General features: G+C 38.9%; 4 protein-coding genes across 13 annotated transcripts in view; 2 read left to right on the top strand and 2 right to left on the bottom strand.

The window, feature by feature from the left end:
• Positions 1–6,034: 6,034 nt before the first annotated feature.
• Positions 6,035–9,268, bottom strand: LOC116850850 (BLOC-1-related complex subunit 6). Of its 6 annotated transcripts, none has more exons than XM_032829586.1 (5): positions 9,141–9,268; positions 8,479–8,669; positions 7,644–8,171; positions 7,393–7,553; positions 6,035–6,648 (listed from the first exon to the last, which is right to left on the bottom strand). In XM_032829586.1, exons 2-5 carry the CDS (start codon positions 8,566–8,568, stop codon positions 6,597–6,599), a joined length of 831 nt encoding a protein of 276 aa, XP_032685477.1. In that variant the 5' UTR covers positions 8,569–8,669; positions 9,141–9,268; the 3' UTR covers positions 6,035–6,596. The 6 variants fall into 6 exon arrangements, with proteins under 6 accessions (XP_032685477.1, XP_032685476.1, XP_032685480.1 ...); XM_032829585.1 differs by having other exon boundaries at positions 8,479–8,591; positions 9,141–9,252; XM_032829589.1 differs by having other exon boundaries at positions 8,474–8,591; positions 9,141–9,173.
• Positions 9,269–10,078: 810 nt separating this feature from the next.
• LOC116850847 (vacuolar fusion protein CCZ1 homolog) lies at positions 10,079–14,025 on the top strand. The gene is made up of 10 exons (XM_032829581.1): positions 10,079–10,892; positions 10,978–11,072; positions 11,152–11,245; positions 11,324–11,530; positions 11,620–11,795; positions 11,868–12,011; positions 12,124–12,269; positions 12,356–12,623; positions 12,721–12,848; positions 12,923–14,025. The coding sequence occupies exons 1-10, from the start codon at positions 10,818–10,820 to the stop codon at positions 12,973–12,975; spliced, it is 1,386 nt and encodes a 461-aa protein (XP_032685472.1). The 5' UTR covers positions 10,079–10,817; the 3' UTR covers positions 12,976–14,025.
• Positions 13,915–16,844, bottom strand: LOC116850846 (25S rRNA (cytosine-C(5))-methyltransferase nop2). 2 transcript variants are annotated; one of them, XM_032829579.1, is made up of 7 exons: positions 16,675–16,844; positions 16,429–16,533; positions 16,198–16,343; positions 15,477–16,117; positions 15,022–15,385; positions 14,569–14,937; positions 13,915–14,481 (listed from the first exon to the last, which is right to left on the bottom strand). In XM_032829579.1, exons 2-7 carry the CDS (start codon positions 16,526–16,528, stop codon positions 14,017–14,019), a joined length of 2,085 nt encoding a protein of 694 aa, XP_032685470.1. In that variant the 5' UTR covers positions 16,529–16,533; positions 16,675–16,844; the 3' UTR covers positions 13,915–14,016. The 2 variants fall into 2 exon arrangements, with proteins under 2 accessions (XP_032685470.1, XP_032685471.1); XM_032829580.1 differs by having other exon boundaries at positions 16,685–16,841.
• Positions 16,845–18,429: 1,585 nt separating this feature from the next.
• The window catches only part of LOC116850861 (neuroligin-1-like), a 299,291-nt gene continuing 289,858 nt past the window's right edge, over positions 18,430–27,862 (top strand). Inside the window, exons 1-2 of one of the 4 annotated variants that reach the window (XM_032829626.1) lie at positions 18,430–18,780; positions 20,116–20,227. The gene's annotated coding sequence lies outside the window, so the exon portion shown is untranslated. Of the gene's footprint in view, positions 18,781–18,981; positions 19,031–19,330; positions 19,363–20,115; positions 20,228–24,855; positions 25,108–27,862 lie in introns of those variants that run through there. The other 3 variants (XM_032829628.1, XM_032829629.1, XM_032829625.1) reach the window with 3 other exon arrangements.

The following is a 27,862-nucleotide window of genomic DNA, read 5'->3' as shown; positions in this document are numbered from 1 at the left end:
CAACATACACACCCGGAAGCCGAGATCGACGTTAAGATACCGCGCGCAAAATCATGCGCAACTTTTATTAGTAATCGGCTTAAGGGATTTCCCTTCAAAGAGAATCTACCCGAACGACGCTAAAGGGAATTCTCCCTTTTTACTCTCCTCTCCTCTTCTCCAAGGGTGGAAGCTGTGAAAAGGATAACGCATCATACACAGAGATCCTCGCCGCGGGATCTCTCGGTATGAGGCGTATATTTCCGCATATATTCCGATCTACGCGAAAGGAAACAGAAAGAGAGAGAGAGAGAGAGAGAGAGAGACTGCGCGTATAAAGTTCTCGCAGGAAAAAGAGACAGAGAACCGGCCCCGTACTCATTGTCTATTAGATGAGGGAGTCGAAAGAGGGTTGCAGTGAGAAGGTGGTGCGGTAGGCTGATGGGGAAATGAAAGGGAAGGCGAAAGGTTTCTTACGCGACGGTTGCTTCGCGGAAAGGGAGAGGCCCGTTACGTGCGAATACGAGAGAGAGAGAGAGAGAAAGAGAGAGAGAGAACGTGTCGCGACGTCGAGTTTTTTAATTAGCAGTCTGTGATCCGTCGAGCGATGTTTTCTCTCTCTCTCCCTTTTCCTTTATTCGTTTCTACCTCATTTTCTATCAACTCAGCGTCTCGCAGCCTCGACTCCCGCACGAACCACGACACTCCGAGAAATCACTTTTGGCGCTCCCGATAACGATGATTTGCGCTCACGACGCCGCCAGCGGGCGATTCCAATCGGTCATAACGTAACGGACGCGCGACATCTTGCTCGACACTTTCGTTCGACTGTCTCGCGAAATAGTCATCTTCGACGGCTGTCTCACGACCATTCTCATTACTACACACGCGCGGCACTTACTTTCTGACACTCCTGACGATAATACGCGTGCGAGACTCACCTCGGGAAGCCGAAATCGCGAGAGATACGGGCCGACCTTCCGAACACAGCTCACTCCGTGCAGCTATTACTCTGCAGTCTGAACTTGCCGCGATTCAGTTTCTCGAAGATACGTAAGCAGCCTACAAAGACGATCAGTGATTGGTCATCGATCATGAATATGATTGGTCAGTTCAAAATTATAGCTGTGATTGATCCATTTGAAATTCAGAGCTGTAATTGGTCGGTTCAAAATTTTGAAATATCTTCAAATATCTAGAAATACGCGAGTCAAAATTTTAGCTCTATCCTCAAATATCTGTATATCCTAAATTCAATATATCTGTTTAATACACACGAAAACTAAAGTCCTACCTAGAGCCTCTAAGGACCGATTTTTCAATGATAGTTTAAACTTAGATTTCAACTTAAATTCTGTTAAAACAAAACAAATGCATTGTTAGAATAAAGTCTAAACTTGAATCCAAGTTTAAACTGCTATTGAAAAACCGGCCTTAAATAGCAAGAAACGTAGAAAATGCCACTTGTACACTACAAATCCAAATGTGTTACTTGACTGAATAATCTGAAAAGAAATATTTGGCTAAATCTCTTTTTAAACGTTTCTTACAATAAGTCACGTCATTTGACACGTTTGAACACAATAAATTATAATTTACACATCTTAGGGCCGATTTTTCAATGATAGTTACTCAGATTTCAACTTAAACTCTGTTTAAACAAAACAAACGTATTGTTAGAATAAAGTTTAAACTTGAATCCAAATTTAAGCTGCTATTGAAAAATCGCCCCTTAAATGTGTATTAAATGACGTGATTGAAAACGATAACAAACATGTAAAAAGAATATTAGTCAAATTACATGCTTATGCGTTTAAAAATAACATACTTGGATTTGCAGTGTAGATTCTAATGAGAATCGTTCGGCAAGGCTAGCAGGTTAAATAGAATCAAAAAATGTTGATATAAACTACAGAATATCAAAATAGGTATTAAATGGAATAATGAGGTCGAGACAGTAGGATCAAAATTTCGACTCGAAGTACATTAAGCTCTCTTAATTCTATTTAACCTACTTTACCAAGAAGCCCTCTTCAGAACCTACAAGTAGTATCGTGTGCGTTTCCTGCCATTTAAAGGCGTTAAGTAGGATTTCAATTTCTATGTATGTTGAAAACACATACTGAACTTTGGAAATACATAGATGTTAGAAGATTCAGGTCGAGTGTAGGATTAAAATTTTAACCCGGGATGAACGCTAATTAATGAACATGTACCGAGATGCATTGGATGCTCGCTATACGATTTCTCTATTCATTTCGTTTTCCCTTGAAGACCTGTTTCCTCCCGATGGGGTACGACATCGGAGCAATGCGATCCCGATGTCATTCTGTCCTCCTCCCTCGTCTCGCGTCCTTCCGCAAGATCCAGGCGACGGAGAGGTCCCTCGGGAGGATACTCGTATCTCTGAGTAATTTACTAAGAAAGTCTCGGCTGTAACGGCGAATGATCAAAGCGACGAAACGAGTAACTTTGTGATCGCAACCGGGACGATGGATCACACGGGACGATGGATGGGCGGTTCGCAAACATCAGAGCTTCGTTTCTTCGTCCGCTCTGATAACGAACGATACGCGTCTCTATCGCATTCTGGCGATACGCTCTTTTGTCAGTTTCATTCAGCTTAGGCCTCACGACGCACGACATAATAGGTCTTTGTGACATTCTCAGGAAGCGCGTGTACAAACAGATGGATGGACAGACGAATGGACGGACGAACGAATAGATAAGTTTGTACAAGATAAGGGCGCACGCGAAAACACTGCCGGAACAGCGATAAGATTCCCTGCGTATACAGGAGAAGCAGAATTGTCTTGGCGATTTCATCTGTTGGCCACACGACGTCGGGGCGAGAAATGAACTTTGCGCACAGCTTTGCTAGGTCGACCGACATGTACAATGTCGCGGCCGGCACACAAACGCGGCCGGCTATCTGGCCGCTCCATCTTTTATTTAGTCATTACGCTCATCTTTTTCTCTTCTCTTTCCTTTGCGAGTGACGACCGGCGAGCAAACGCCAGCATCACTTTACGCAGAGCAGAGCAAAGACAAGAGAGAAAAGGAGAAAGAACGCTGCGTGTGGACGCACACGGCCACTCACCAGCGGCTACTTCAGCAAAGGCTACCCGGCTTCTCACAGACTCGCATTCACACCGCGCGTTTGTAGAGATACTCGAGTACTTGGCCGATCTATCACGCGCTATGATTCACTCCGTGAATCTACATTTCGCTTCAGCACCACGCGCGCGTTTGAAAAATGAAACACAAGAAGTTACACAGTGCTCTCTATTTATAAAGGCGCTTCGGTGCATCGAAAAAACCAGCTGAGCAAATATAACACAAATCGAATGAGGTAAAAATATCCAAATATTCTTATTGTTTTGGTCTTTAAATACAAATCTTTAAACTTTCAACATAAAATATATTGAATATATATACGTATATTCTACGTTGGAAGCTTAGATATTCGTGTTTGAATACCAAAACAATAAGAATATCCAGGATGTACTTCTACTTTACAAATCTTCCACACAAAATACGAAATACATCTTCGTTCTAAAATCGAACAATCGGATCGTCGTACGATTATTCGTTTCCTGTTATTTGACAGTTTGCGGGACACTAATTAAAAGCTACGGATGGAACTATGAAATTAATGCAGCCGAACGGAGCTAGAGTTTCTTGCGTCAACAATGAGGAGCTAAGATTCCGCATGTACAAATAATCCCTTTATATGCTTTTATGCAAGGCTTTTATGTAAGGCCTCAATGTAAATTGCGCCCTGTCCCATGATACCGGTGTAGCGCAGATTACACCTCGGCAGCCTCCTCCGGAGCACGCCGCGCCGTATGCACGTGTTCTCAATGGCCGTCGAGTCAGGGGAAATAAATTAACGAGGTGTTTGTCCGCCATCGCGCCAGCCGCGCGAGAGCGCTCCTTTTTTCTCTGTCCGTGCCCTTCCTCCCTCCGTCCGTTCGGGATTAAAATCATCGTGGCTTTAATAATTACCGCCGGACGAATGCGTTAAATGAGGCGCGCGTCGCGACGCGCCGCCGGGGCTTTTTGCCTGGCATTATTTACAGCCCGGGTCCACAATGGCACGGATGGGGGACGGAGGGGGACGTGAAACCAGTTACTCGTTGCCGCTGACATTGTGTGCTGTGTCGAGAATAGATAAATGCGAAATTTTCAAACGGCACGCAGTACACATACAGACACATACAGATACACATGCATACATGCACACGGCTGTGGCAGGGTCGCGGGAAAACGTGAAAGGTCGTTATGGCGCGTACTTCGGGAAAAAAAGGTTTGTCGTGCCGGCGAGAAGAAACAGTAATGACGAAATTAAGAGAAATGTGTTCGCGATGGGAACACAATAAGCGGCTGGAAGCGACTTACAATAAACGCAAACGAGACATGAGCGAAACACATTGAATACGGATTATATCCGCAAATTATATTCGTACGGAATAGCGTTATGTCGACGATAATTCCGAAAGAACGTCGGGCGTCAGACGCGAATACAATAATGAGAGATCCGGACGACGTTGTTACGGCATGTAATTAAGAAAATTAACAATCGGACGAGACGAGAATCTGACCGGAGAGTCACCAAGCTCAAAAGTATAATAGTGCAAGATACAATTATGAAAATTAAGGCTTTTGGCTTCTCTCGCTGCGGAACTCTTGATTGATCTTGATTGATCAGAAGTGAGAAAAGGCATACCCAAAATTTTTGCAAAGCATGTCGACATAAAAAGAGGTATCTAAAATATAACATTCTTGCAATCGATTAAACACACTTCTAAAATATTCCCAACATTTTCTTCTTGCTGTAACAATCGAAAATTAATTGTGAAATTAACGTGACATGGAACCTTTCTTTTTAATCCGCATTTCTCATTATTCTTTACGTTAATTTTACGATTATTTATAGATGGTTAGAGTAAAGAGAAAGTAGCATTTTTTAAATATATCTCTTCGAAATATTTTATAAGAATTTTGAGCATGCATTTCCTCGTTTCTGACGTCATAAATCAAGACGAATAGCCAAAAGCCTTAATGACAAAATTATATAATAAGATGACTAATTAAAAGGACAGTATTACGGCAATAATTAAGGGAAAATGTGAAGAGGAACTCGGGATACGCGGTTCGCGAGCATCGTCGATTGCCCTTCTCTTAATAAACGCGTTACTCGCCGATAAGAGAGCGGCTCGTTAATTTTTCAGTTCGCAGTCACGATTAATGGGCCCATTCAGAATTTCCATTTATCAAGCGGCACTCGGAGTGGCCCGGCGCGGCGCGATATCGTTGATACCATCTTTTGTGCGAGGCCACGTCGGAACGAACGAAGAGATCCTCGCGGCGCGCAAAAAGGGGCAGAGAGAGCGGCGGGCGGGTGGGCGACCTGCGTGCCCTCCTTCCTCCTCTTCCTCCTCCTTCACCTCAACCTCCTGCTGCCGCTTCGGGGGCGAAAAGACGACTGAAAAGTGGTCCGCCGTTGCGAAAGCCGTTAACCCCCGACGCCAACATCCCAGTCATCCATCCCGTTATTGTATTTAGTTGCCCGACGACGATGGGATATGGGGACGGGCCGCGATGGCGCTCAGCGCCTCTAATGCACATCCTGGAATATGATATCCGGCCGCTTCCACCAACTGTATCGGTCTACAGTTACAAAGTAGACGTCGCCGCTACCCTTCCGAGCCATTTTCCACCCTCGTTTCACCGCCGTCCTCTCTCGCGTCCTGTCAAATTTCCCCCTCTTCTCACCGCACGCGCGCGCCGCTCGCATTCTTCTCGCCTCCGCGTGCTGCAAAAGTTGTCGCTTGTTTGTTTCTTTTTTTCATTTTTGCTTCCTCCCTCTCTCTCTCTCTCTCTCTCTCTCTCTCTCTCTCTCTTTCTCTCTCTCTCTCTTTTTACAAGCTCTGTTTCCATTCGGGTCGCAGATTTACGCGCATCGAAGCGTATGAATAAAGATTAACATGCGGGAAACTTGTTTTTTTTTTTCATTCCATTCAAATGGGATCCGACGTAACAGTCTGCCGTATTCATTGAGTTTTTTTTTATTTAACGTTTATAGTTCCAGCGTATGTACAATGCATAGAGAGGTAATCGTGAAAACTGATAACACTGCGCGATGTGCATAAATTAAAACACAATTGACTCAACAACAATACTGTGTACAATGTCGGCTACTAGCCCCCAACAATCGGCGTCACTTGAGCGACAACTGTTATTAGATATGTGCAATTACCTGTTAAAGCCATCGTACTTTATATACTCGTGTATCCCGTACTGTCTCCTCACCTTGACAAGAACGCATTGTCAATCGACAGCCGAACGACAGCCATCTCCATCGTATAAACGCATACACAGCACGCGCACTTGACTCGAGTCCCGAAAACGTGAATGCCGTATTGTTCTATTTTGGTCATGATACATTAACGGACAGAAAACGCAATGTTCCGCCGTTTTGCTCGCTCTCACCGCACCATAAATTAACGGACGACAAGGTGTGACTGCGTCACCTATGAAGAATAGCGAAAACGCCGGTGACAGGATGATTCATCGCGATCCAGACGCGACGTGGCGACTTCCACGGATCTGCTTTATAGATTCATCGCGCTCTCGAACAGCTCCAGCATCCTCTTCATCTCTTTGCTAAAAATCAAGCAATTTTGATGCACGTTATACATATGTCGCGTATCTGGCGAAGCGCGCATATACATGGGACGGTCTGCTGGTTCGTTTGACCTACTCTGATATTCACGGTAACCACGGTAACGAAATTAGCTAAAACAGATTATTTTCTTTTCCTAGTCCGGAGCAGCAGCTTGCTTTTCGTCGCGCTCAACGCGAGTTAAGGATCTCGAGACAGGAGCTTGGTGAACAAGATCTCCTCGTTGAGCTTGTCATTAATTCTCATAACGAAGAGCGAATCGAGAAGGACGCGCGGAGAACGCGGGAAGCGTTCTTTTTTCTCTCTTTCCTTCCCTCTTTCGCTGGAGACACCGACAGAGGAGTTTAAAATTTGATGCACTGTTCCGCTGCACGAAGAACGGCTAATAGTTTGCTGAAGCATGTGCAAGGAACTTTTAATAAATATGCGCGTCCTCTCGCCTTTCCTGGAGAGAAGTTCTTTCTTTTTCTCTCGCTTCTCTCTTCTGGTAAAAAGACTTTTCCTTTTCGTTCTCGCGCCGACGCGCTGTTAGCACTTGATTAAAGTAAAATTTTTCTTCTTGCACTAAGATCGTAATATACAGTTAGGTACTCTTGATTGACTTTACAAACAAGGATCAGGCGAGGAATTTAATAAAAATGCTAATAATAATTTATTACGACCCAAGTTCCTCTTACTGAGACTCTTATGCCGATTTCATTAAAGACAAGTGTTGTGATACTTACATTTGCTCAGCTAACTTGTAAATTGATCCCATCGACTTGGACAACTCCTCGCATTTGGCCATCAACTGGTACATCGACTTAATATTGTGATCCACAGCATCACATGTCTTGCACACTGCATCTCTGTAAGTCTCCAAGCAACCAACTGTGAGAGCTGATGCCTAAGAGCAAATAATAGCAAATGATTCTCAATTGGTATAATCACATGATAATCGTGTAATATGCAGTCAAACTCTAAATTAGTGCCTCACATTTTGTAAAATTGCACCCAAGTTCTCAGTCAATGTATCCACCGAAGTTGCTACCTTTCTGGCTTCCATTTCCAGTTCATTCAAAACATTGTGATCAAGAGGTGGTAACTGAGGAGTCAAGGCTTGCCTGTACAAACATGGAGTTGAGCTTCGGGATCCCGGAAATGATGGAGTATCACCTTTTTTAGTCACAGGACTAGACAGTTTAATCTTGTTCTCCAGATCTTCTGTCACAAACAACACCATATCTCCATCCTGCATCACTCTGCCCTCCAACTGTAAATAACCAATGGCTTTGTGATAACTCGGTGGGTCTAAATCATCATCCTCTATTGGGCTGCCACCTCTACTTCTCAAATTTAGCTGGTCTGGCCTGTGACCAGCTCCTCCTATCTTATCTAGGTTATCATCCAGGTACTTTCCACTGTCAATATCAGGCGAGTCGATAAGTGACCTTAACTCTGAGATAGGTGGGGAGGATTGCGAGTCAAACGATATTTCAGAATAAGACGCTGTCATCTCGTGGAGCTGAAAGAACAAAATTATTATTGTACAACATTTTAATACACATGCAATGAAACATGCAAGAAGTTTAAGTGCAAAAATAAATTAAATGCAAATAGTGTTGAGCATCCACAAACAAATACTAGTATCTATTATATCAGTAATATGGATATAAAGATATCCGAGTTACTATTTTGTACATACTTAAGATAAAGTAAAAATATTAAATGTAATTAGTGAAATATTATATACAGAGTGACAGTTCTCTGAAACATGCATATATATTCGTGGATGTCCAACACTGGACACAACCTATTAATTCTAACCTTACTCTGTCTTCGTCGTAGTCGATAACAGTATTTTTGTCACTTCGAATATTCATTCCCGACTTCGAGGCTGCTTCAATCTCATCGGGTTCCATCTTTTTTATGTTATGAATCGTCTCTGTAAAACAGGCAGAAAGAATATCCGACGAATGTAACGTTACTCCAGATCACTGTAGTAAACTGAATTCGACTTAACCTAAAACCATCCACAAATAGATAATACACTCGAGCATTACCGAATGTGGTAATAGACGTACCGACAGTCAATGCTTCTAAACAATGAGTTTACATTGAAAAATATTCAATGTTCGAGCATTTTGTTTTGCTCTATCGCTAACACTTTTATTATTATTTAACACAGTTGCTTCATAAACCAATCTTTTAGAAATATTTTCACATTTTAACAGTATATTAATCAAAACACGGTCGATATGTATGCGCAATTAGAAAAAGATTGTCAATACTAAAGCTGAGATAATTGAAGTCAAAGTTAACATTATATACATGTATTATAGGTACGAAAACGGTTTCTGATATTATGCTTGCAACTACTTTTACGATTTGAATAAAAACAAGAAAACGATAAGAGAGACTTATGGAAATATAAGAAAAATTACAAAAATTGAGTTCGGTATTGTGAATTTGAGATGTCGATTTGCTCTTTTACCTTGAGAGTTGTTCAGCATTTCACATCTCTCTGCTCCATGACATTATATCTGCGTTGTTTACATTTTTAGAGCAAATCGATCTGCTTCTAATTCAAAGCTGCTAGATTATGGGTGCGATCCATTCGATGTTGCACACGCTTTAAAACGCTTAAAGAAAAGCTATGATTGGTGTATGTGATGCTTGAAAGCATTTGTAACGCTTAATGGATCGCACGTTCATTTGCCCGCGAAAATTTAAATTGTCTATCTCCACATATTTACATATGGCTACATTCAGAAACGCTCATTATCATAGATACGTTCTTCTCCATTGAACTAATATTCACTTTTAGAACATCAAAAAAAGAATATCTATGATTTCATGTAATTTACGATATTTACAAGTAATCGTACAATATAATAAATATAGTTATAAGTTCTTACGAATTTTAGGAAAAAAAGTTACGAGACACTTACGAATCTGTTTACAATTACAGCATAAATTATTAAAAAAAATAATAATAACCTGATTATTTGCTATTTAGTCTTGTTAAATGCAAGCAATTTATCTTTGTCCTATAATTCAATCTTATAGTCTTAATTATTAATAATATTTTATATTCACATCCACAAAAAGATAATATTCTTTCTATTAGCCTTTATCTCTAATCCAATTAAAATCTACAATTTTCTTTAAAAAATTAAAGCTATCAGTATGACAGCTCAGAATCGTTTTATCTAAATTTATCTTTATGCTTGTTTGCTCAACAGTCAAGTGATCAAACTCACCATCTGCTAGCTCATAGATTTATAATACTGAAGATCGTTGATTATTTAGTTTTTAAGAAATTGATATGTTAAATGCATAATTTATAATAACGGTTAAAATACATGATAACTATAATATGCCTAACACGGATAATTCCAATCCATGCAGACAGACAGACTTTTCGAGGAACGTCTTGAGAACGTCCACAAGACGTTCCTTAGAGATATGTGCTGTCGAGATATTAATACGTCAAAATGTGCAAACAAGGATTATTTCTTTTAAACATTATGATGTTTGATTGATATTCCCACAAATGTTCACTAGATATCTTAAGAACGTTCTAAAAATACTTGAATATTCTTAGAATGTTGTTAAGATATCTATTGAATATTTGTGTTGTATGGGTTATTTTGTTATAGAGTCAAAGTCTGTGTATATCATAAATCATATTTATAAACATTTAGTAAAGATTTGTAGATCTTCGTGTGTTATGTTAATCATTACCTAACATAACTTTTTAATAATATTGTCATAAAACAATTAAGATGCTGAGTTTTAATCATAAGTAATGTGTTGACGGACTGTAAATTGAAATTTTGCAGGTACTGACATTTTCTACGATCGTTCAATGTATAGTACAGAAAGTACGATCAGCTGTTACATCAACTACCGCTTCACTTTGGGAGAAAATAGTGATTGTTACTGTTATTTTGGCAAAAACTAATGTTATAACGCACATTTTTTTATCAGTGCAAAAAGTTCAACGAAACAAGCTTTTTATTTTCTTGATGACACTTGCCTCCGAAATCAAAACAATTATCAGTCCAATATAGGTTAATCTAGTCATAGATTGACATGTTCCGATGAGATCTAAATTCTTGTAGTATTTATTAGAGTTGTCTTTTATTATTTACATTAAGTCAGTAATATGACTTCGAAATCCGAAATCACGTTAGAACATTTTTATATTTTTAACGGCACGTATGCGAAAAAAGAAGGAGAGGTAAGTGCATAGTCAGGTGTTGTGTTGCTAAGAGTGTTCTTTTTTTCCGATTTTAATATATAATTACGCAATGTGAAATTTTCAGGAACAAAATAAAATATTGTATTATTATCCGGAAAAGGATGTGGAAGTTCAAATCAAGAATATAGGACTCAGTGAAGCAATAATCAAATTTACAGAGTATGTATTGTAGAGATGCCTCTTCTTAACTCTATACAAATGATTAATGAGTCGACACAATTTTCATATTGTATTGCAGATCTTTTAATCCCGGACAACCATGTGATTATTGCCATACACACAAAACACGTCAAATATATTATCAACCAGAACCTAACTTTTGGATGGTAATGGTGAGTATGATCAAAGAGTAAAATAATGCAAATCATTGTTTCCCTCAATTTAATATGTACTATACCAACATTTCACAGATTGTCGGTATCCCCTATATTTACAAAGAGCGAGATGGTAATAAGTATCAAAATGATGAGGTGTCCAGTAGCGTATGTCAAGCTATATTAAAACAAACCTACATGATGTTCAGGTTATTCATGGGTTCCTTTGAAACCATTATTAATGATCCTGATTGTGGGTCTGTGATATTGCTGAAACATAAACTGGAACATTTTTATTCGCGAGTGAGAAAATATTCTACAATTATAAACTAAGTACGGTTCTACACACAAAACTGATTATATATTCTTACTGTGTTTCTTATTTGTTTTAGTACCTGCATTCATTAAAGTTAAGTAATAGCGATATTTTAGATGTTTTTCAAGGATTACAATTTTTACCTCTGGATAAGATTACATTTCTTAGAGTACAATGTTTTATGAATCTTGTAGAAGCTATGTTTACACAAGTGAAATATACAGCTTTTCTTTATAACGATCAAGTTGTTTGGTAAGTGCACCTTTGTCAACTTTTATCTCCTTTTATATACACGAATTTTTTACATATTATTGGTGTACTTAGGAGTGGATTAGAACCTGAAGATATGCAAGTGGTATATAATTACTTAGTAAACACTATCTTACCGGCTCACTTGGAGAAAGAATTGCATGGAGGTTCGATGCCCAGGAATTCTCCTTCGCCGTTTACAACTTCGCATTATGGAAAGTAAGAGAAAAGAAAATATGTTTTAAATGTTTTTAATTCGACCATTATCGATACAACGATACAACCAACACGAATATTGCTCGTTGATAAAAACGTATATTTTCGTTTACAGATTTGTTACCGGACCTGCGAGTGTTAATGAGCCGAGTCTAATTGGAAAATCACCCAAAGTTTTTATCAATTATTCCACCAAACCTGTATCATTATATTTAGTGGTATATCGGGCATTGAGCGCTACTATATGTCTCTTTGTTGATAGTAAGTAAGGCTCTTGGTATAACTAGTTTTGTTTATCTTCATCAACAAGAGGATCGTACCGATATATACGTTTTCTCATTTTGTAGGGAAAACTAGTTTGTTGATAGACTTTTTTAAAAGCTTAGACAGCTTTTTGGGCCCGCAATTAACTACATTAGTCAGTTCAGTAGCTGAACAATGTACTAAACATGTAATAGTGACGCCGGAATCTTCTAGCACAAAGTACCTGTATTTTAACAAGCTAAATTTAGCATATAAAAGTACAATACATCTGGACAACAGACGTTGCTCTAACGTACTTACGACACCAGAAGTGCTGAGAATTATCACGGACATATACAATGACACAAATAGGTATGTACATCTTTGGAATTTATATAATTGTGCGAATTTCAAATATATCTTCGCATTTTGATAAACATCGTGCATTAATTGACTTTTTAATTTCCAGATTGAATGAGGCTGGTGAAATAATTATAAAGACTATGAGTGATTACTGGATTATCGCAAAATTGTCCAATCTGAGAGAATTCTTTGTTGTTATACAACAAAAAAGTGCAAGTATCATAGAGATTGATGGTACGTACAGTATATTTTGCAATAATGTGATTAAACCGAGATATTTATATTAATAATTTCGATATGTATTGTAGACGAAGTGAAGAGGCTCTGTGAGAAACAATTGAAAAGCATCTTTTTCCATTGACAAGTGTATTGATAAAAGATGAGATATCGAACGTCATTTCGTCGTTTTCATGATTATTTTTTTTTTTAGGACCATCGCATATGTAATAACATAGATGCATATGTATAATATAAAATCAAATGGATCAATGAATATTAAGTCGTCATATTAATGCTCAATGCTTAATATTCGATGCTTATTGGTATTTGTCTTATTGGTTACAATCTTATGCATATGTAGTTATGTTATTTCATGTGCGATAGGGCGGACCATTGTACACAAAATGCATATGCATAGCTGCATATATAACATAAGACTATTTCGACCAATTCTTTGCAAATCAACTGGCTACTTAGATATTCACTGGTCGAGACGACTTATGCTATGCATATACAGCTTATGTTATGTATATGTATTTTGTGTGTATTGAGCCATAGTCTTTACGATTGAACAAGTTTTTGTTCCATCCCGCCGATTATTAACAAGCAATATACATTCTGTGAAATAAATAATTATACTTGAGTAAATCCTAATTGCACTAATCAGATATGAGCTAATATTGGATTAGTTAAATTTAATTTAATTCAATTAAACTCTGACTTAATTCACGATTATTACGTATACAATTGGAACAACTTCTTACAACTACAGGAAGTTGTACAATTTATACGTATTATGTGATATAAAATATGAAAAGTGCTTCGAACACATTTTAAAAATATTATTTACTATAATGGAAACTTAAGCATACCTTGCTGCTTAAGATCTCTGTGACATACTTCTTGTCCACAACCTTGCTTTAATTCTTAAGCCATAAGAAATTGACCAACCAGAGTTCATTATTTTTAAAATAATCGACTGTGGTTGATCAATTTATTACAGCTTAAAGATTAAAGCAAGGTTGTGGACAAGAGGATAGTATTGTATGGGTGACTTATAAATAATTATTTTACGCAAGAGTTACCCTAGGAGATAACAATATCATGTCATTTTATTATAAATATAAATGATATATACATTATATGTAAATCATATAGCTATTGTAAAAATCTATTAAAAATTTTAATCAGACATTTCTTCATTTAATTTTTTTTGATTAGGGATAATGTTGGAAAACTTTTTTAGTTTTGCCACGAAAAAACCATCCATATTATGTACATGTGGATAAAAACGTTTAGTCAACTTCAACGAAGGGTGAAATCGGTGTTGCCGGTAACTCGTGAAACCATCGGTCCCGAATTTCAGGTCGATAGGCAGCAGCTTAACGTCACGTTTCTTAAGCGCATAATCGATAATCCACTCGTTCTCCTCCGGAAGAATCGAACATGTAGAATAAACGATAATGCCGCCTGTTTCTGAATGCGCGTTAACGCAATCAATCGCGGCCAACAACAATTCTCTCTGTAACGTGCAGCAACGTTGAATATCTATTTCGTCCTTATTTGTCTTGACACTAGGATCTCTCGCTACTACTCCAGTGCCAGTACACGGAGCATCCAACAGAACTCTATCAAACCCTTTCATAATCTGAAAATCGCGATTATAGTCATAAGTTCTACGAAAATGATCTTGGTCACGTTAATTGTTATTAAGTATAAAACTTAAATATTTTACCGTGGGAAATTTTCTTCCATCGTAATTGCAGATTATGGAATTAACGATACCAAGTCTGTGAAAATTGCCAACAACGGCCTTCAATCGATCTTTGTTTACGTCGTTCGCGAACAGTACCCCGGTATTCTTCATAAGACCGGCGATATGTGAAGCTTTACCACCTGGAGCAGCGCACATATCAAGGATTCTTTCATTCTCTTTCGGGTCTAACGCCTCAACTGGCAAGAAGCTAGAAGCACCTTGTATAATGTAGTGTCCAGCCAGGTATTCAGGTGTTGCACCCATCGGTACTTGCGAGGAATATACTACCAAACCAACTTTTGTCCATTTTCCTAATGGATCGAGATTAACTCCCCTATTAATTAATGTCTGCAATAGATTCAATATTGCAATATTAGTAATTACTTGCTTTAGATGTGAACATCTGTTTAACACAAAATGAAAGAGACATACTTCTGCTAAATCGCGTCGACGTGTTTTTAGAGTGTTGGTGCGAATAGTCATAGGTCTCTGTACTTCACTTGCTTCTAAATATTCCAACAATTCGTCTAGCGGGAACATTTGTATCAATTTCAGCATCAAGAAATCGTTATAACTGTAATATGTACATAAATCTTGTTGAAGTAGTTCGGTATATTCAGAACGAGACCTATTTTCGTCACGTAATCTCTTAAAATCTGATAACACTATAATAACGTCTCGTATCCGTTGCTGAATATCTTTCAAGTTGGTGACATTAGCAAGTTCTTCCTTAGTTGGAAAAGAGAATACACTTTGCTGAGACATCATACTATCCATTTCTTCTTGTGCAAGCTTTCTGTTTGGCAAAAGAAATGAAAGAGATAAAAATAATTGCAAGACAAAAATAAATGATTATTATTACAAATAGCAGCTAAAATGTTACTTACTCTTCTTTCTGCTTTTTCTTTATCAATTTCTTATTAGCCTTTTCTATGGGAAGCAAATCGTCATCATTCTTATTATTTCCATCCTCATCTTGCTCCATGTCTTCATCAATAGATTCTTCCTCGTCACTTATTGCTATTTCACTTTCTGTATCACTATTGCTTACAAATTCTTGTTTTGTTTTTTTTAACTTCTTTTTGGAGTGTGCTATAGAAAGCAACTGATTAGCATAATCACTCATATTTTCTTCACTTTGTTCATCTACTAAAGCTTCATCACTATCATTATAGAAAGCCATGTTGTTGTCACTATCACTTTCTACATTATTAGTTACAACTTTTTGTTTTATCTTCTTTTTCTTTTTACTTTCTTTTACTTTATTTCTTATTTTGGAGACCTGATTATCAAACTGAATTTCCATATTATCATTACTATCACTTTCTAAGTTATTAGTTACAATTTTCTCTTTTGTCATCTTTTTCTTTTTACTTTCTTTTACTTTATTTCTTGGTTTGGAGATCTGGTTATCAGAACTAATCTCTATATTGTTATTTTTGCTGTGTTTATTGTCAACAGACTTAATTTTCTTTTCTTTCTTTTTTTCCGTCTTAGCCACATGTTTCAATTTTAATATTTCTTTTTCCTAAAATTAATTAGATAGAACTAGTTTATAAAAATATATATACAATATTTATATAATTTATCATATAAAAAAAAACATACACTTTTCAACTGTATCTGTTCTTCTTTTTCAGAATTAGATTTCTTTGTTAATAATTTTTTTGCATCTTCTTTCAACTTTTGATTCTTTAATAACCTCTTTTTCATTCTTTGTTTCTGCCGATGACTCAATTTATTTACTTCCTTGACTGCAATATAATAAATTCATGTTTATTACCTTGGACTTAAAATTTTGGATTAATTTTATAAAATATGATTGGTGTCTTTTCATACCTAAAACTCCTTTTGGAAAGGTTGGATCACTTTGCTTTCTCGCCTTTCTTCCAGGTCCTTTTGGAACCTGAGATCCATCAAATTTTGCTTTACGACCCATTTAATCTGCAAATTAAGTTAAATTTTTATTAATTCTATTAAAGTTTTATTTTTTTAAATATATAAATTATTTTTTTAGTTATATCTTTTATATAAAAATATCACAAATTATGACTTCCAACATATAAACCAACATAATCAACTTACGGATTCTAACCTTAACGTAATCGAAGTAATATTGTTGAGAATGTGCGATCTCACGTGTGGTAACCAGAAAATTTTAGCACGTGTAATGTCTCCTGCATACAGACGCAGTAATGCTTGCCGCGTGGCGGAAGTTCGCGCGACAGCCAATATGTTGCTTTCTGTAATAACCTTCGAGCTCTTACGGAAAAACAACATATTGATTGGCTGTCACGCGGACTTCCGCCGCGCGACAGCCAATCAATATGCTGCTTTCCGAAATGACCTTCTAGCTCTTACGGAAAAACAACATATTGATTGGCTGTCACGCGGACTTCCGCCGCGCGACAGCCAATCAATATGCTGCTTTCCGAAATGACCTTCTAGCTCTTACGGAAAAACAACATATTGATTGGCTGTCACGCGGATTTCCGCCGCACGGCAAGCATTACCGCGTCCTGTGTGCAGGAGCCATTAAGCAGTAAAACCAGAGAGAAGCCTGAGAGCGACTATGCCATATGTTTTGGGCGACATCGATTTTCACGCTGGTACGATGCGCCATCTGCATCGTTTTTCAGGTGGAACTACGTTCCCTACGCCCATTTTCAGACGATGCCGGTAAAGCAGCGATTCAGTGCGTGTCCATTCTACGCCCATTTCCTGGCGATTCGTGTCCGTGTTAAGCGCATAATTGCGCATATATATACACATTGTGTATATACACACACACACACACACACACACAGGGTGTCCGCGTAAAACGTACGAAAAGAAAAATATAAGTAGTATACATAAAAGTGAACAAAAATACACCCCCGTAGGATACATTATTTCCTATAAGATTAATTCAAAATTTTCTCTAAAGTAATGAAACATGAATTTATTATATTGCAGTCAAGGAAGTAAACAAATTGAATCATCGGCAGAAACAAAGGATGAAAAAAAGATTATTTAAATCAAAAGTTGAAAGAAGATGCAAAAAAATTATTAACAAAGAAATCTAATCCTGAAAAAGAAAGACAGATGCAGTCGAAAAATGTATGTTTCTCTTTTATACGATAAATTATATAAGTGTTGTATATATACTTTTATAAATTATTTCTATCTAATTAATTTTAGGAAAAAGATATATCAAAACTGAAACACATCTCTAAAATGGCAAAAAAGAAAGAAAAGGAGATTAACTCTGTTAATAATAAGCATAGCAAAAATGACAATATTGAGATTAGTTCTGATAACCAGGTCTCCAAACCAAGAAATAAAGTAAAAGAAAGTAAAAAGAAAAAGACGACAAAAGAGAAAATTGTAACTAATAACTTAGAAAGTGGTAGTAATGATAATATGGAAATTCAGTTTGATAATCAGGTCTCCAAAATAAGAAATAAAGTAAAAGAAAGTAAGTAGTAAAATAAAGTAGTATACTAAGTATTTATCGACAAAAATACATCCAAACGTGGCTTGTAAGCCTTCTGATCGGCTTTCTGTTATATTCAGAGGCACTTTTGTCGGTAAAAGGATAGTTTAGAATAAATGTCAACGTCACGCATTTGTCGTATTACGCGATCGTATTTGCTTTTCTCATTTCATCGAAAAAGCGTTTCGCGCGCTTTTATTATCATGGGGACATAGAAGTCCATCGTGCCACAATAACGCGAGCGAGCAAATCACAAAGCGGTCCGCGGAGTGGCACCGGGTGAAGATATGGCGCGCATTGCAATTTGAAATATCTCAATAACTGCCATACTGCTGACATTTACGGAGCGGACCGCGATCAGGTAGGGCGTGCTCGAAGCTGCTCCGTGTCAGTCGCGATTTCGATTTGTCGGCCGCGATTCCGAGTCGCACGCCGTGGATTATCGTCGTCGGGAGTGCCGCTGAAGAGTGTCGTGCGTTAGTCGTCGCGTTGTAGTGATCGACAACCGCCGAAAGCACGAATATTTCGCGAACGTCGGGACGTCAGGTCTTGTGTTCATTATTATAATCGTTCTGAGTTGAGATCGTCGCGTTTCCGACTTGTCGAGAGTAAGTCTCGCGCCGAAAGTAAGTCTCGTATATGCATGAATTTGCGTATGGGTACGTGCTATGCCATGTCGCCGGAGTTCGTATTTTCGACTCTTCGAGAACAAGTTGGTAAGTAGCCATTAAAGAGCTCCAGTAGGTAGCGCCCTCGCGACAGTCGGCGGCCGGATTCGTAACTTCTACTCGCCGAGAGATGTTACCGACATCTCTCCTATACCGACATCTCTCTCCGATACTTGAGTGGGATTTCATACGTATGTTTCGCGTTTTTCGGTCTCGATTTTTCTGATATCTCATTGACGTTTTGATGAGCGGCAAATAAATGAAAACGTTTACAAGGCCTAGTTGCATCAACTGAGTGGTGAGTCGACTAACAGTTAAAACATATTTGTCTTTCTGTTTATTTCGAAGAAGAAAGACAGAAGTATGATTGGATCTGTTAATTAACTTACCACATGGTCGGGGAAACAGCGCCTAAGATTATCGGAAGTTTAACGTCCGGATGAACATCTCGCCACGCGTGGAACAAATACTTTTATATTAATTTCTTAAGATTATCTTTAAGATGTCTTATGTCCCAATTTTAGACATTATGTTATCTGGAAACATTCGGTCTTTTCCAAAAAATGGACGCCAGCGGCGGGTGCGAGGAAAGAGCTATTCCGCATTTTTCATGATTTTAACTCGACGAACGTGAGTCTCGTGCATCTGTTTGTGTCGGCAACGCCGTAAATACATTTTGCGTGCTCACGATAGACGCGCTATAAGTTATATTGGACATATCCCTTAAAAAAAATGATTTTAAGTTGTTTAAATTAACTTAAAGTTGCTTAAAATTACTTACAGTTATTTATAGTTAACTATAAATAACTTCAAGTAACTTTAAGCAACTTTAAGTTAATTTGAACATCTTAAAGTAATTTTTCCTAAGGAACGTGTATCATTCGTGAACGGTAACGCTTGTTACGCTACCGATGAGTAGAGTCATTCGATGAGAAATCACACGATACGATTCTCCGTGAAATACCAGGTGATTTAAACATCTCAGTATCCTGGGCATGTCCGCGCGATAATGCAATAAATCAATAAAGCTAATAAAAGACACGATGTTGAGATCATCATTAATTATTTATTACGTTTGCGCGTTATTCGTGGCAAAGTATTTGAGCTTCGAGCTACGTGACTTGTGATCAAGTAACCGCGAGAGATGCCGAGGTTGGCGAACTCAAAATTTTCTGGTACAGTCGAGCAGTTCGTCCGATAATTTAAAACTTTATGCTTCAAGTTTAAATTGTCCGGATCTTACGGGCGTGAAGGTATATTCGAATAGTACGAGTCTGACTTCGCGGATGCGCTAGTAAAGAATAAAGTTAAACGATGTAGCGATGTATATAGGAGAAACTTTAAACGTTTTTCGAATCAAAGCAGTTGTAATAAAATGTGTAGGAAGACGGAATCTTTTGAGAGGAGAGGCAGAGAGGCAGAGAAGCAGGGCGTATTCTCGCAGCATCCCGTTGGCAGGCAGTTGGCAGTTGGCAGAGCGAAGCAGAGTCTACAAGTAAATTGATCAAGTATATGATTGAAATTTCTAATTCGCCTGTAACATGCCGCGGATACGGAAAAGAAAGTTAGCTGCTGCAGCAAGAATCTATGTGTGTTAAATCTTAATTAAGTTAAATCTTGTTGTAATGTATGGATAGCTAAAAGTATAATCGTCAATAGACATGTGTTTGGCTACGTAATAACAACAATGATAAAAATTGCAGTTGCAGAAGCAAGTTTTTACACGGAGAAAGAATTATACATTTTTTGCATATAATTTACTATGTTCTTAATAGTACTGGAATAAACTGTCAATACGGTCTATTTTGCTGGCAAAATAAATTTTATCAGAAATATAGACCAGATCTATTTTGCTACAAACACAATTAATATTTTAATAATGTATTTCACAGTTCTTAAAATAGAAATAACTTATGTGAAATGAAAGGACAATAAATTACTGCAGAATATGGATCTGTTTTTTATTTACGAAATTCTATAATAATTTTTATTATAAAATTCTCTCTCAGTGTGTACAAAAAAAAATATTTGAAAATTTATTTTCATGAAATAAAAATTTATTTTACAGAAAAAATCTTCATATATCACAAATAAACTATCAGATATTTTTTGTTCAGTGTAGTATAGCGACAAATATATTTTCAACAAACTATGATTAGTTGCGGCAGTAAAATTTCTTTTTCTTTTATGCGATTTGAGGCAAAATATTTCTTTTATCGCGGGGTTAGGTTTTCGCAGACAAACTGAAATACTCCAAAGTTTCAAAGCAATAGCAAAAGTAAATACAATACAATACAATTCCCGAAGTTTCCTCGCCGGGACACTTTCGATTGCGCGAAAGGACACTTTCGTCGAATCGTGCATCTCGTTTTGGGAGGGACAAAGCTGCAGTTGTAACAAGAACGTGCGAGACAGCAACGTGACTCGCAAACACCTTCCTTGACTCGTGACCTTTTATCTTTCAATCGTTAGTTCTTGTCTAAAAATAGACTCGCGAATCAGAGGCAACGTAAACTCGCCCACATTGCGCGAATCTTCGCACAGTTCGCGGTAATACTTCGAATGAGAGACCTAGAAGATCGCGATTAATAAAGTCATCGGCATAGATTTTCGCGTGGGAAAACCCAAAGATTCCAACTAGTCACTGCGGGGCGTCGCGTTTCACGACGTTTAAGTCGAGGAAAAAGTTTTGGTGGCGCGCGCGTGCGACGCGATAGAGGGAAAGTTCGACATTCATGGTGGAATTTTAAAGTTTACGCCCGCGAGAATATGAATGTTTAATGGCCGCGCCGCGTCGGCCGGAGGAAACGAGCGGCACCGGCGAGCGCGATTTGATTTTTTTCGCACGGCGCTATCTAACAGCCGCTCGGTAATGCAATTTACATAGCACGAAAAAGAAAACGCTCGTGCCCCGATGCCCCTCTCGCCGTCGTTCGCGCGACCCCGGAAGCATTTCAATTATCCGGGATCTGTTTGTATTTCGTGACCGCGCTTCGCCGCCGGAAGAAGCCATTTCACTTATCTGAATATCATCGTTCCGTCCGCAGCGAGGTGGCTGCTCCATTCCGCGTACATCCTTGCAAAAAGAAAAAAAAACGCAAAAAAATACTGTCGGCTAGAGTTGCACACCGAGTGTTTTGCATTGTCAATTTTTTCCCTTCCGCAATTTAACGAGGAATCGTGAAAGAGAAAAGCGCGAACATGAAAGATTCTCTTCGATCAGGAAGACGTCTCAAAATAAGAAGAATCTCGCCGGGCCGATATTTCGACAGAGAATTGCGAGAGCAACAATTGCTCGAGCGACATAAATGGCTTTCGCGTTTTCTGCACGACAGTTAAGTACCGATAAGTCCCCGCGTCGCGTTGCAAAGAACCGCCACCGCGCGCGCAACATAATCCGATATTGTAAAGCACAAAAGCGCGCAGCGAATATTTCCTGTCCTCGGGTTTCCCTCTGTCACTTAATAGGCACTTGAAAACACGCGGTGCGCGCAAATCGTTAACCTTTAACCGCGGCGAATACCTTCTGAAATAAAAGTCACAGTGGCGTGGTGCGCGCGGCTGTAGAAACTCGAGACTGTGAAACACCGTTCCGAAATAGACGGACGGAGAAAGAGAGACAGGGAGACAGAGGAAGAAAGGATGACATACAGACAGACAGACAGACAGATACGAGAGAGGGAGAGAAAGTGAGAGAGAGAAATGCCTTTGTGATCTCCGCGCGTTACGCCGAATGCGTTGCTGCCTCGCGTTGTAATGAATTACCGCACACGGACATAATTGCAATAGCGTAACAGCGGTCACGACTTCAATTCAAACCGACCATTCAATTGTGTAAGCGCGCGCGAATCGAGCACGACATACGTAGGGTCAAGTCGGATTACGCGACTCGACTACGCAGGGCACGTACTTCGCGACACTATCCAGTCGTTAGAATTCAACCTCGAGCGTGTTGCGCGTTCGGATCGTTGGAAATAATTAAGCTCCCTTCACGTAGTCCTGCCGTTGTCAGGTCGGTACGCGGAATCGGCCTGTACGGAACGACGAGCGAGCAAGAGTTTCATAACGTTCGGAAAATTAATCAAGCATCTCTCTCCGATCGCGCGACTCGATCGTGTGAGACCGTTTTTACGGAAGGGCTCGTCCATTGATCGAGGAAAATTCGATCGTAAAATTCCGAGCTCCCCTCCGCGACAATCCCGTTTTGCCTGCCACCGGTTGCTCGATTTAATAACGCGCCGTTGAAAGGACGAATCCTCGGCCCCGTTAAGATGATCCAGCGAGATTAGTAAAGTTATCGTCTCCCGTTGCTCGTTACGTTGATCTACCTCATTAGGTACTCCCGCCGCAACGTAATTTACGACTGGGAAATTCGCGGTATCGTTCACTCTCACGTTTAATTCCGAGCCAATTTGTCGGATCGCGCGCGAGTTTTTATTTGGACTCTCATGTAGTGCGCCCGGCCACTTAAAGTACTCTGTGCATCTTGTGGAACATTTCAACTTTTCAATCACACCTCGCCCTTCGTACCCTTGCCCTGCCGTGCTTTTGTACGTTGCATAATGTTTCAGGCCGGCGGAGTAAGAAACGCAAAGCGAGAACGCGAGTAACCCCCGGGGGTAGTTTGTAGTGAATACCAGTAACTGCTCGTTCTTTTAAAAAGCGACACCCATCTCGTAAATGCGCACTTTGCGCATGAAGGAGCTTGTTTCGTAGATGCAGACATTGCAAGAAGTAAAATACGGGATTAGGAAGAGGGCCAGCCGCGCTCGCGTAGAGACGACTTCAAATGGATTTGCTCGCAGCAAAGTGAGCTCAGGCCGGTCGCGGCCAACGTAATCGCCAGAATCCATCCTGTTATAACTTATGCAAGTCTTGGCATAATCCGGAAGCGTCCACCCTCTGTGTTATACATTTTCAGAGTGTACCATAAAGTGCGCTGAACATGTAAATTTACTGGGGTTGCGCGGATTTTCATTTCAAACGAAGGCAATGACTATGCGCGCGCAAAAATTTTCGCGTGATGGATATTCATGGCTATCCGTTGAGCACGACGCGCTTATTCGAATGAAATTCATTTCGCGTATCCGTGAAACGTCCTTACCTTACGTTAATAAACCCTCGCGGGCATTTACATACAGGGGCTTCGCGGTATATCGTGTCGATAGATTCAGCATATTTTAGCTTGAGATCGCGCGGAAAGTTTCAAGAAGAGGAACTACATATGCAACTATTCGATGCTAACAATTTCGATGCTCGATTCAAAACGAGCGGAAATTACTAAATACCGAATCTCATTTTTTCCGATTAAAAATACATAAATGTGTTGGTATTTTTGTTTATTTATAATTAATTTCGAGATCGAAATTATAATTTATAATTTCGCTCCGCGTATGTATATTCTCCTACAAGGATTAGTAAAGAATCTCGAGATACAACAATGTATTAAAATAAACAATGTAACCTTTACGAAGTATATATTCGGAATTATTTAATATATAAAATATAATTTTAATATAAGATATAGCAAGATTATATACACACACATACATATACAGAAGTGAAAAGAATGCACTGGCAAGTTCAAAGTGAGATTTGCGAGCTAAACAACATTGTTGGAGAGATACAAATTATTACTTGCGAAATTTAAATTCTAACACCAGGTACATATTGTAACTGTAAAGTTTTACAATCTTCGGTTGAGAATACAATTAATTTACGTATTTACGTGCTCGTCGTTGCTCGGTTGTTTGGATCAATATTTCTTGTTGTATGAAATGAGTGCAGCTACAGGTTGACAAATATACATAATGAGAGTAGGTATAATATTTAGACGAATAATAACGCACTAGGAAATACATGACGCACGAGAGTCGAAAGCGATCGGCAGGAAAAGCGAGATTACTAAAACAAATATTATCATGCACGAGAGAAAGAGAGATAGAGAGAGAGAGAGAGAGAGACAAAGAGAAAGAGAAAATATTCCGCGGCGATCACAGATCATAGGAAAGCGACTCTTCCGGAATGTGCGCGGCGTGGTGGGGGAAGTGATTAGGCTACGTGCGCCCCGCGCGTACTTGCCCTTGACCGCGTCATTACGTCTCGCGCCGTTGAGCGGCTCGCATTCCGTAGCGCGGCACGCGTGTATCGGCGCGCGAATAATATATTCTCGCCGGGTGAATATGAGTCGATTCTTGAGATACTTGATCGGGCTCTCGTCGGCATCGCGTTAACACACGTCTTTCCGATCGTGTCGTCCTATCCACGCGAGTGTCAGTGTTAGTGCCAGCCACGAGCGAGTATCCGGAAGCGACTAGAATATTCGATCGGGGGTGCCGGGACGCGGATGTCGGCGCATCGTGCAATTATATTCAGGTATGTCAAGTCACTATATTATTACAGAATTTTTGCGTTGTTAACGAACGCTAATGAGATTACTGAGAATGAGGGGATACCCGAATTGAAATTTAGACCGGTACATTTACAATTTGTCGTCATGCGACGAATAATTGTACCTTCGTGAATCTCTGTTTGTTTATTCATCAATCTATACTCGCAATATATTTTATACAACAAGAAATATTGATCCAAATAGCTGAGTAGCTTGTGAATCTATAATTAATTATGTTTTCAATCGAAAATTGGGCAAAATTTACAACTGTGAATACCGGCTTTAAAATTTGAGCCTCGCAAAAATTAATTTGTGTCTTTAATTCTCGCAAGTGTTAATTCGTGTTTTTAATAAGTCTGCCATAAATGCTATTTTGGATTTACCAGTATTTTTTTCACTTTTTTAGTCTTAATATTGTATAATTTAAAGCTCTATTAATGCACAATATATTCACACACAGCATTATTGGACAAATAATTGCCTTCACAACTCGTTTTTCTTTAATCCTTTTCAGAAAATTCTATCAAAATTTTCAATATCTAGCCAAGAAAGAAAAAAGAAAATAACAGATTACGAAACAGAGAAATTCATTACCTTATCCACAGAATGATTTATTTATTCATTACTCTCTTTACTTTGCTAGATCACTTAATATTCACTTATCAAATATATTCTGTTTGCAGTTGAGTAAGCTAATTAATATATTGTTAGTTGCAATTAATAATATGCATGTGCAAATTAATATTATGCATGTGCAATTAATATTATGAATATTAAGCGCTATAGAATATTGAGATAACAGAATATTAAATTATTCAGAATATTAAATTATATATTTCGTAAAAATACTTATAGCATATGGAGGCATTCTAGAGACTTTTAGGAAATCATTTAACTATTTACGCTCGCAACTCGATCATGAAATTTCGCGCGCGCGCTCTAAAGCATTTTTATTAAAATTTAATACAAACAGTTTGTTATTACTCTCCACGGAGTGTTATCATAAAACATCCTTTTAACAGCTTGTCTTTCCGTGATATTACGAGTTTCTTGTAAAACACAAGCACGTGCATGCGTACACGTTGTTTTTGTTGTCGTTTTGCGCGTAGAAGGTATCGTATGCGTCGCAGTGTGTTATCGCGGCGTAAATGGTTCAGCCTCAACATAAAGAAAAACGTCGGTAAGTAACTGCTCGTTCATATTGTCTGATAAATCTCGGGATTCTGCATTGGTCGTTCAGATTCGACAGAATTTGCAGGATTAATGTGGAATCAAAATTTCGACTCGAGTTTTTCCGCATTTATAATAGAGGGCCGGTGCATTTTTATCACGCCCATAATTTCTGAAGGACTTTGCGACAGGAATTTACATGATATATGATTTTTTCCATAATTTCCATGCAAATCGATTCGACCATAATTTACGATATAGGATACGTGTGCACGTATATACGCAGGCGCTCGTTACAACAGCAATTCTGTAAATTATTCTCGTTTCGCTATCGCTTCTAACCTGATTACATATTAATTTATAATTATTGTTAAGCGGAGCGTACATTTCATTCCGAGATTGTCGTAATCGTAATGAAGCGTTAACTAAAAGTACAAATTAAAATATGATTATTCCTAATTATGTCTACATTTAATTGCTAATTACATTTCTGATTTACGAATCGCGCTTGAATCGGAGCCAAGCGCGAATACACAAGCGTGTACATAATAATTTCTCTCCTAAAAATTATTCGATTAGAATCTATTCCCAATGAAAATTACATTATTACATATTTATGCGATCTATACCGGTCGTGTCAAATAGTCCTTCTGCCGAGACACCTCGAGCGAGCAAAGTTCCAAGTACCCGTAATTAACGTTTCCTTAATATCATTTTACCTTTGAGGAAGCTTTTTCTTTTATGGCTATGCCACTGATTTCTCTCTCTCTCTCTCTCTCTCTCTCTCTCTCTCTCTCTCTCTCTCTCTCTCTCTCTCTTATTTTCACGAAAATTCACAAGCAAACAAAAAATCTTTCCTCTTACACTCGGGAACTCTACATACACAAACTTCTAATCTCACATCGGTGTTCTCACAGAGATGTGTACACATTCATATCACTGAAAGTTTCTCGCGTATCTCGGAGCGGCCTCGAAAACGAGCTCGCTCATCGTGTCTTCGATTCCGACGTGATGCGTATTTCCGTACACGTTCGAGCGTAAACAGTGATTTCGCCGACGAAGGAGGTATTGTCGTCCCCTTATCGCAGTCCCGCGTATATACTTGGCGAATATTTGGTACAGGTGGATTCACAAATGCCGGAGCTTGTGTAGAAAGAAGATCGAGCGAAAAGATTGAGCGCAGCGCCCAAGCTCACGCGAGATCTCCGTGAGCTTGGCCCTTCCCGACGCGAAGTTGTTCGGAGACGATGCGACCGGCAGAGAATGGAAGAGAAGTCCTGTTTACAACGAGCGACGACGCACGCGAGAACAATAGCGGGTAGGAACGCTATTACGGGACTGTTTGCGACTCTGAACACGGAAACGCGAATTTCCGACTATCGAATATTGGACTGCGACCACGTCTGTGTCTTTGAACTGTTCCCAGTCTGTGTCCCTAGGTCTCCTCCAATCTACCTGCCTATGGTCGCTATGCGACAAAACAAACGGTAGTCTTCATAGCGTGAAAACTCGTGAAACTTTCGTCCACATCGGTGGAATCGACTTCTCGCCTGCTCGAGAAGTATTGGA

The sequence above is a fragment of the Odontomachus brunneus genome, unplaced genomic scaffold (assembly GCF_010583005.1).
Source record: "Odontomachus brunneus isolate Ranch 3 - 2012 unplaced genomic scaffold, Obru_v1 Obru_scaffold_157, whole genome shotgun sequence".
Taxonomy (NCBI): domain Eukaryota; kingdom Metazoa; phylum Arthropoda; class Insecta; order Hymenoptera; family Formicidae; genus Odontomachus; species Odontomachus brunneus.
The sequence above is the reverse complement of the archived record's forward strand: the minus strand, read 5'-3'. Positions and strand labels throughout refer to the sequence as shown.